This window comes from Cydia amplana, chromosome 1 (genome assembly GCF_948474715.1).
Source record: "Cydia amplana chromosome 1, ilCydAmpl1.1, whole genome shotgun sequence".
NCBI classification, from domain to species: domain Eukaryota; kingdom Metazoa; phylum Arthropoda; class Insecta; order Lepidoptera; family Tortricidae; genus Cydia; species Cydia amplana.
The window spans coordinates 14,343,543-14,353,853 of NC_086069.1; the positions used below are offsets into that span (position 1 = coordinate 14,343,543).

General features: G+C 40.4%; 1 protein-coding gene across 1 annotated transcript; it reads right to left on the minus strand.

Annotated features, from left to right (window-relative positions):
- Positions 1-427: 427 nt before the first annotated feature.
- Positions 428-9,911, minus strand: LOC134648107 (nematocyst expressed protein 4-like). The gene is made up of 6 exons (XM_063502580.1): positions 9,809-9,911; positions 5,418-5,542; positions 4,485-4,608; positions 3,776-3,892; positions 2,278-2,511; positions 428-817 (listed from the first exon to the last, which is right to left on the minus strand). The coding sequence occupies exons 1-6, from the start codon at positions 9,827-9,829 to the stop codon at positions 491-493; spliced, it is 948 nt and encodes a 315-aa protein (XP_063358650.1). The 5' UTR covers positions 9,830-9,911; the 3' UTR covers positions 428-490.
- Between the last annotated feature and the right edge of the window lie 400 nt (positions 9,912-10,311).

Below are 10,311 nucleotides of genomic sequence, written 5' to 3' on the forward strand. Positions count from 1 at the left end.
TTGAAGGCAGTCCCGAAAGTACCGAAAATACCGGGAAATCCCGGTTCCATTTTTGCCCGGTACCGAAAATCCCGGTTCTTTTAAACAGTACCGGTTCTGCAATCCCTACTACCTACCTACTGAAACTTGGCAAGAACAGCTAAGACGAAACAGGAGCTGAGCCCGATCTCAATTTTGAGATTTTGAGGTGAATATCGCCGTCGCGCTAACGGGGCGGCGCCGCGTCGGACGGAGGAAACAGTCGAGTATACGTTTGTATGGAGATATGACCACTCCTGTTGGCTCTTAAAGTTTTTTATACCACGTCGCAAAGAAGCGTACGGCCCGCCTGATGGTAATCGATCACCGTAGCCTAAGGACGCCTGCAACTCCATAGGGTTAGGTATATCTAAACACATAAATGGTTCAAATAAAAGCGAACGAATAATTTTCAATTTTTTATATTTTTTACAAAACTTTTCCTATTATTTATGTACAAAATTATCTTAGCCTAATAGGATCCGAAGGTGATATCGTGAATGGGGGCAGAGCCTCCCTGTGGCAAAGCGTATTCTTTAAGGAGCTGATCCAGCATGGAGAAGGGTTGGCTTTGACTCCTCGGCTGTTGGATCTGGTTCTGTTGGTACCTGGGCTCAGCGGGCGCGAAGTTTTGGGAGTACTCGACCTGGGGCTTGGGAGCGAAGGACTGGAACTGGGGAGCTGGTCGGAAGTCCGGCTGCCTCTGGGGCTGCGGTCGCTGGGGCTGCGGCTGCGGGGCGGGGTTGAAGAAACTGTCGCGGTCGATTGGGGCGGGGGCCGCGCCGGCGAAGAATGCGGGCTGAAATTAACAAATATTTGATAAATTAGTTTAAATCAGGAGACAATAAAATTACCTTTTTACTAACCTAAATAAAATTAAAACTACCTACAAAACTAAAACTAGTACTTAAAAAAGGAAAACTAAAAATCTATATCTAAAGAGGGCCCCTGGGGCATAGTACCAAAGATACTGGCAGCATTTCCTCGCTGAATTGCAACGCTTATTCGTTGAGCGAGGAAGCTGCCAGCTCTTTTGTCCCCAGTGACCTCAACCAGCCGTTTGGATAAATCTGTGAATAAATTTTGAGCTCCCGGACTCCACGGACCGAGGGTCTCGACACCGAAAGGAACAAAGTTGTAATTGGCGTCGAGACCCCCGTATTTCCGCCTCTTGAGGGTCTCGGCAGCTTCGGCAGCAGCACCCGCTTTCTTGGTAGTACCGTGAAGGTGAGACGGTGCCAGTGTGTCCACGCAGGACGCGTCCCACACCAACACACGTCCCATCCTCCACGGAATCAGCGACATACCATCAGGTCTCTTGCCATCGTCCCGGGCTATACCGGCCGGCTCGAGTATCGCAGGCACGTTGACGGTGACAAGAGACCGGCGGATAATGTCATTGAGCGAGGCGTGACGAGACAATCGCCCCGCGCTTCGCTGGCAAGACAGACCATGACGCCTCAGCTGATCCACATCACACCCACAGTGGCATTTATGCAGCGCACAGATTGAAACCCCCAGGCGTAGCCCAACTGCCACATGGAGGGTATTTCCGTCTAGATGAGTGCCAGTATTGGGTGAGGGATATGCGTTGAGCCAGTGGCCAGCATCCCTACAACCAACTGCGATGAAACGATCTTTTTACTTATGTTTACATTTTAATATTTCTTATACAGGCCTCAATGGATATCGAGTAAAATATTTATCATATACCTACCAAACTAAAGGATCAGGATTTTTTTTTAGTCCCTTCGTTTAACTTTTTTAGATTGGTTGATTATTATAAAAGATGGGAGCGGAAAATAAATTCGCTAAAAAAATTAAATGCTTCAGGAGCTTTTAAATTTTTTTAGCGAATTTCTTTCTTAAAAGAATTAAATAATAAAACATACGCACAAGCTAAACATGGTTAATATACATCACATCGCGTAAAAATATTTTTCATCACACTTCTTGCTCGTAAAAGGTGTTATTACATGTAGGCGATGCGGTCCGTAAATCCTATACCTAGGGTGTGTGCCACCGGCGGTACTATAACTGCAGGAATTACATACTTATGTTAATTCATGCTCGTTCGTAAATAAGTACTTGTTTAAGTTGTTTATCGCCCATAATACACAATGTACTATTTTATAATGTTAATATCCAGAGAGGAAAATGGGGACTACGTTTGTATGGAGAAGCGGTCGTCCCATTTCGTCTACACAACTAACTACATGCGGCTATTTACTTCACCGATAACACATTAATTAAGCTTACTTTTGGTGGTGCGGGCGCAGACTGCTGCGGCCTGTACTGTGGCTGAGGCTCAGGCCTGTACTGTGGCTGAGGCTCGGGCCTGTACTGTTGCTGAGGCGGCTCTGGTCTGTACTGCTGCTGCTGGGGCGCTCGGTACGCCTGCTGCGGGCGCGGTGCGGGCCGCGGTGCGGGGCGCGGGGCGGGCGCGGGCTCTTCGTAGTCGTAGTCCACGGACTGCGCGGGAGCGCGGCTGCCCTGGAAATATTAATAGGTATGGATTAATTAATTGTTACTTACTTTTTTAAGATAATAAATATCAGGGGTATTTAATAATGTCAGTTAGAACTAAGCTTTAGTAAATAGCCTCCTTGCAGAAGACATTTGTAATTATTTTTTCATTTTACATCACCGCCCAGATACTTAGTTTTGTACGTAGGTAATTGACATTGGACCCATATGATTTTGTACTTAATCTGCTACAAGCCGATGACGTAAAGTAGGCCCATGTAGATAAGCTGGCCCAGTGCCCTGACTGAAAATAGTGTCTATAATAACACTAACCTAACCTAACAGGCCACATGCTGTATATTACGAATGACTGTATACGAATACGATTTCGGTGGCCGATTAACGCTGGCTGGATGGAGCTCTTACCTACTTGTTCGTACCTACTGCCCCGATCACGAGTGTTTCATCAACAAGAGTGGATGGTGCCACGGCCTGGATGACCTCTCCCGCGGGTTTGTTTGCGGTTTTTCCATCACTGCTGCTGAATCAGTAATACCCGTAATTTTCGCGAGTAAACTCATCAATAAATATGCACTCTTCCGCAGGCTAAAACACCTTCGATCAACACGGGCTTCCGACACGTCGGAAGGGATAGGCCCCAGCGATATCTTGACATTCAAATCATTCTGCCATTTTTCGCGGGGGGGAACGTGCACACAGTCGCACTTCTCACACACATACAAAATCCAATCTGTAATGACGACACAAATATATAGAAAATGACACCCTACACAGACAAATCTTGCACACCTCGATCTGTTTTTGTGTACGGACGAGTCACAAGTGTCACAACACGGCACTAACACATTTTCGTCAAAGAATTTTATTGTTTTCTGAGAGATGAGAAGTCGGATTTGTCGCTCGACCGATCCGCAATTTGTACTGGGCGAGCAAAATCGATAAATCCAGCAATTACATGAGACTAAAATATAATAATTGTGTTTAAATGTAATTAAACGTATGACATGTAAAAAAAATTCTAATTCTTTTGATAAATTTGATGTCCCCGACCTCTTTTTACAACAAAAAACCGAGCAATTAGGCATTTTTTCTGCTGCTGGTGTGTTGACTCGCTCGTCTGGACTCGGTCTAGTTTAAAATCCGAGCGCAACTAGTTTTATTACCCGCGCTAGATCAGTTGATCTTGTACCTAGGCAGAGGAGAAAACCGTGTTGCTTTAAGTAAAACACGTATTATTTCATACGCCATCACGGCTGCTGAATAGTGGTACCTGTGATTTCGGTGGGCGATCAGTAGACTCATCAACGAGTGTGGGTGGCGCCACGGTGATGCCCTCTCCCGAGGGCTGGAATCCATACTTGTTTGCGCCGTACTCGATCACGCGGAGCTGGAACCGGAGATGGAAAACATTAATACCTAGGTACTTATTATTATTATCGATATTGATAAATTGTATTTAAGAGCAATTAATAAAAAAAGTAAAGTTTATATTTTTACAGTACATATGGTGCTACTTTACTGCCCTAGTGCGGTAATTACCACAATACGTTCCTATGTCGAAAATTGTCTAAGGGCAAGTCGCACCAGCGACAATTAGCGGACTAATCAACGTCACTCAGCAGTAAAATATGAAACTTCCCATACAATAAAAATGAGTGAACGATGGTAGACGGTTTGGTGCAACCGACCCATAAGTAAGCCGCAAGTTCTAGGTCTCTGTCACTGCGTCAGTTATCAGGCGTGGCTCACTCCGCGATTTCGTCGCTTTGCTACAGGTAGCTAAAAGTACATCCGTTCCGGCCCCAATTTTGGGGAAATTCATAAGCCGCGCGTGACGCTGTTGCCACCTAGCGGCCATATCTGTGCTGATCGTAACAGACGCGTTTTGTTAGAAAGTGAGTCTTCTGTACTTAGTACTATTACTTATTCTGTGCTTTTATTTAAGTTTAGATGTTAGATACTTTAACTTGATAATTTACCTTGCCTGTGTCATCCTTATATCCGTATTTGCCCTTAACCTCTCCGTTTTGGGCTTTGGTCTCAATCTTGAAGGAGCCGTCGGCGGCTTCGTACCCGTATGTGTACGACCCGTCCTCATTGTGCCTGTAATTATACATTATAATGTTTACCGTCAGATTATTGTCAACAAGTTTTAGTATTTAATAAAAAAGTCAAGATTCAGCTTTAGATTTTCAGATGGTTTATTTATGTTTTTAATATCCTGGTTTTCTCCTCATACTTTTATTGCATTTCAGCATCACTTCATAGTATAAAACAAAGTCGCTTCCCGCTGTCTGTCTGTCTGTCTGTATGCTTAGATCTTTAAAACTACGCAACGGATTTTGATGCGGTTTTTTTTAATAGATAGAGTGATTCAAGAGAAGGTTCCTGTATAATTTGTTAACCCGTGCGAAGCCGGGGCGGGTCGCTAGTGTACATATATAATCAAGTGTTTACGCCACACTCACCTGTTGATCTGCTTCAGGATAGGCACGGGCGTGGAGGTCTGTTTGGGCTCGGAAGAGATAAAGCGCGCACGCTTACTTGTCCGCGTACTGCGCGCTCGCGCACAACGCCAGGATCGACTGGAATCGAGTGCAGGTGTACGCCACTCACCTGTTGATCTGCTTCAGGATAGGCACGGGCGTGGAGGTCTGTTTGGGCTCGGAAGAGATAAAGCGCGCACGCTTACTTGTCCGCGTACTGCGCGCTCGCGCACAACGCCAGGATCGACTGGAATCGAGTGCAGGTGTACGCCACTCACCTGTTGATCTGCTTCAGGATAGGCACGGGCGTGGAGGTCTGTTTGGGCTCGGAAGAGATAAAGCGCGCACGCTTACTTGTCCGCGTACTGCGCGCTCGCGCATAACGCCAGGATCGACTGGAATCGAGTGCAGGTGTACGCCACTCACCTGTTTATCTGCTTCAGGATAGGCACGGGCGTGGAGGTCTGTTTGGGCTCGGAGGCGATGTAGCGCGGCGCGCGCTCGTCCGCGTACTGCGCGCTCGCGGCGCACGCGCACAACGCCAACATCGACTGCAAAACGTAAGGTACACATTACATTCGTTTCATATATATGAGACGGATTTACAAAATCAATACATTTGTTTATATATTTTTCTTATTTTAGGCACATCATATCAGTCATAAGTACCTATTCCCTTGCCTGTTGCATTAATGAAATGGCTACCATAAGGCACCAGACAGAATGTCGGGTCATGTTGCAAAACTTAAAGTAAAATGAGTCTAAAATAAAATGACCCTATGATACAAAACTTAATTTATGTTCGGTATGCACTGTAAGCGGTCGTTTAGTTACCAAACAAGCGTAATGTTTTCCAATAACCTAAAATTGGTGAAATAACGAAACAATACCAAACACTGTGTCGTAACGACGACTATCTGGTTCAATATAGTATTGTGTAAGGAAGGAGCCTTGACACTGTGCCGCCGCAGCAAAAACTCAAACTATTAAATAAAAATAAAAAGTTTAGTGGTTTGATACACAAGCTAAAGCGATTTTGAAATGGGTAGGTCTATTTTTTGAAATATAACTTACATGTTATTATAATTTAGTATAGGTATATCTTTATTTGGAAAATATATTCAAGTGTTAGATGCTTACTAAAAACTAAAATATTTTCTGATTTTGTATGGTAGGTTCAATATATGTATTGCGTTACCTACCTTTTTGTATGCTCGCGGGTACCGTTAAACTTCAACATCACCTATAGGGGCTATAGGTAGGTATGCAGCTAGCTTGTTTAGAGAAGGAATTTAAATAGTCATTTGTTCCTCTGATTAGAAAATGATGGTGTTGTTAATAACATGACATCATTTAACGCAGTAAAAGTATAAATATTGTTACATATTAACATTCAATGTGTATTATTCTTACTAAAGATTATAAATGCGACACAGATAAAGCATCCATTACATTAAAGAATTATTTACTGGTTATTTAAACCGGTTTTCAGTAGGTATTGGAAAATGTCACTGCCGGGTTCCTAAAATATTAAGGTAAGTACTTATATTTTATTTACCTACTTAAGTACGCAGCATTTGTTCGATATTTTAAGGGCCGAACGGACTATATTTCATAATTTTGGAAGAGAGCTTATACTCTTCAAACGGCTCGCTCGATTTCTATCAAACTTAGCTAAGAACCACCGCAAGGGAGCCGGTCAATCCGTTGGAGAGCTATGATGCCACAGACAGACAGACAGACAGACATTGGCGTCAAACATATAACACTCCTCTTTTTGCGTCGGGGGTTAAACACGTCCTAGAGGCGTATTTAAATAAGCAAAGGATGACTCACTCTAGACCGGGCCGGAGCTTCCGGCGCTTCGTTTTCTATGGAAAGCACCACGTGATCATCGATCAGCCGTCATAGAAAATGACATGCCGGACAACCCGGGCCCGGCCCGGTCTAGCGTGAGTCATCCTTAAATCCCTAAATTAAGTCATTTAAAATTTAATTAAGTATTTTAAATACAATTTTCCAAATTAATTGGATCCAAAATATGTATAATATCTCCAAATTGCAAAATTAAAATCTTGTCACTTGCGCCAAATCTGAACTGACGAAAGGTAATGCATTGGTGATTTTAATATTTTAGTCTTGATTAGAACAATACCTACTAATGTAACATAAAACCTTGTTTGTCTTACTAAATTTAGCGTGTTTCCTGTTAAGATTGCAAAAATATAATATGCGAAGACATAGATAATAGGTACGCGAGAATTAACAAACGTTAACTTTGTATATTTATGTGTTGTTAGTATTAATTATGATAATACATATACAGGGTGATTCAGGAGACGTGAGCAGGATCAAGCCTACGCATACAGTAAGTAATAAACAACTGTTTCGTACCATGCACTATGCAGTATTTGTGAGATTAACTTTAATTTATTTTACACTGTTTAAAAAAAAGTTTTAATTTATTTACGACATTTATGGTCACCCTCTTTGTTTTATCCATAACAAGTGCCAAATTCAATGTCATCGGACTCTGGTTACTTTTGAAAAATCGTATCTCACTCAAGTGTGACATTTCATTTTCTTCATACTCGATGTGCTGTCATAACGGTTAAAAAGGTTTTATCTTTGTTAATTAAATGTTGTAGGGTATCCATGATAGTAGATAATTAAATTTGTCTTTACCAAAAAGTATAACAACAGAAAAAAAGCGTGATTGTTTTACTTAAATATTGTGGTGAACGATTCTACTACATTTACTGATTGTGTAGGCTTACTCCTGCTCACGTCTCATGAATCATCCTGTATACAATAATTTTTGTAGTTCAAATGTATTAAATTAACAGTAGGTAAGTAATATTATGCAGGGTGTTGAATGGACAACCTTCTTACCACCGACAGGGCGGGCACCTTAGGCTGGTCCAGAAGAATAAATTGGATCATACAAAATATGTTGGCAGCTGAACATGATTTTACACATTTAATGATTTGACTAAAAGCTTGCCAATGCTTGAAAATGATGTATTAATATATCTGAGTTCAGTTGATCAGACAGACAAAGGGCAGGAACGGCTCGAGGCCGCACACCGGTCCACATTCACTGCCGGACTCGGCAAAATGTCATCGATAAAAGTGCTATAACTCAAACATCAACGCATTCCAATATCAATCTTATCACGACTTGATTGAGTGTCAAATGAAAGTAGTTTATTACATCGTTTAGTCTCAATTATCAAATGAAAATAAATACTCTGAATAGGCATCCGGTACCTAATAATAAGATACAAACTGAAGATACATCAGGTGTAATCAAATCGATAACTCAAACTTGAGCTATTGTTTGACAGTAAATCTTGTGACTCGACTATGTTACAGCATATTATAGCATTTATAGCAATATCAGCAATGTAAAAATATGTCTACATAATTATTATACAATAAATGATATCAAATAACTTAGTTATTATAAAATGACTAAAAATCGAATTAAGTACCTACTTACTTAAATCTATTTTGAAGCAACCTTACCCTAAGTAAAGCCAGCCCAGATACTGTGAGATAAATAAGTTATTTTTTTAATTAATTAAAATATTTGCATGCTGTCGATTTACGGTAAACAAGAGCTTGTAAAGCTTGTTGAGATTGGCTTAAGTTGCCGAGTTTGACAAGTAAGTAAGTAACAAAAATAAGTTTAATCATAAAAGACATATAATATACACTAGACAAAGATCAGAAAAAAGAAAAAGAATATACTCAAGCTACTTCCTAGTATGAATGTGGAGCGTTGCAACTAGCAGTTTAATTAACAAATTGTTAACAAAGAAACTGGTTCACCGTGGAGACCTTATCACTGCTACTTTCATTTTTATGTCTAAACGCACGGTACTAATTTGATACTTGGGATTCTTAATAATTTTGTTTGAACCTAAATCAATTTGATCAAAAAACATGCAATGAAATTCCATATTAAAGTTAGAAATAGTTGTTGATGAACATTAACCTCCAAAATATCTCTTATTGTAATGGAATCAAAACAAAAATACCTAAACCTCAATTTCACAAGTTCCTAGTCACGGACTGAGTTTGAGATCTTGCTAATGCACTGATAGTGTATCGGCGGGAAATACATACTACCAATTGGCAAACCGCACCAGAAAAACTACAAATCCATATTCATAACTTCCCCATTTGGCTTTCAATTTTGAAATACCGTCTAATACAACACCGTCTAATAAATAAGAACGATACGCGACAAACCAACTCGATCTAACGCATCATAAACACTGATAAAGACATTATTTCAACGCAATAAAGGCTAGTTTCCTGTAGCGTACTGGTCTTATTGGAGTACTTGAAATGAAGCAGGTATATTTTAAGCTTAGCAGTTATTTTAAGGTTTAGATAACTGCCCACGTGCTAGTATTGCACTGAATGTATACGCAAGTATTTAACCTAATTTCTGGTTCGATTTGTTTTTAATTCAGTAAAACGTTGATCATTTACAAGTTACATACACGACACTTGTATAATACTATATACGAAATATATAGTTGATACATACTTATACAATAAAACAGGCAAATATTCACATTGGTCATAAGTTATTCACACTGGTGTCCGATGTTTTCCGAAACAAACCAATTATAATAATGACATAAATACTCACTTTTCACTAACTTAACCGAAAGGTAAATTAATGACATTTTTATTAATTAGCGCAATCACTTCAAACTGTCAATCACAATCAATCGATATAATCGATCGCACATCCCTATCCCCTAATTATTAAATATAAATCTAGAACGGAGTGAACGTACCAATCGCACTAGAGCCGCCATGTTGCAAATACTGTCTGAGTGCCTGCAACTTGCTTATATACGGAGTGCGGGGCGGCCTTTCACCGAGTTACATATTTTTTTAGAGGGTGAGTATAATAGGGCATCTCTGATTTATTGGCTGATATGCTTTTTTATACGGTGTGATATTTTAATAAAGAGAACGATTTACTATACGGTTAGCGCAAAACCAGTGAATGAATTAAATGATAGACATTGTTTGCAATAGTCAATCATAAATCATTTATACCCATTATTTGCCGGTGAAAAATAAGATGTGCTCAAAATAATAATAATAATATACAGACATTTGTTAAATAATGTTTAATCACAAGGCCATAAGTACGTACATTAAACACTGATGTTCAACTTATCAAGTGCTTTAAAAACATCATGATATAATCTTTAATAGAAAAAAACCGACTTCTCTAACTACTAGCCTGGACCCACTTGACGGCGCTTATACTTTATTTGGTAATATGTAT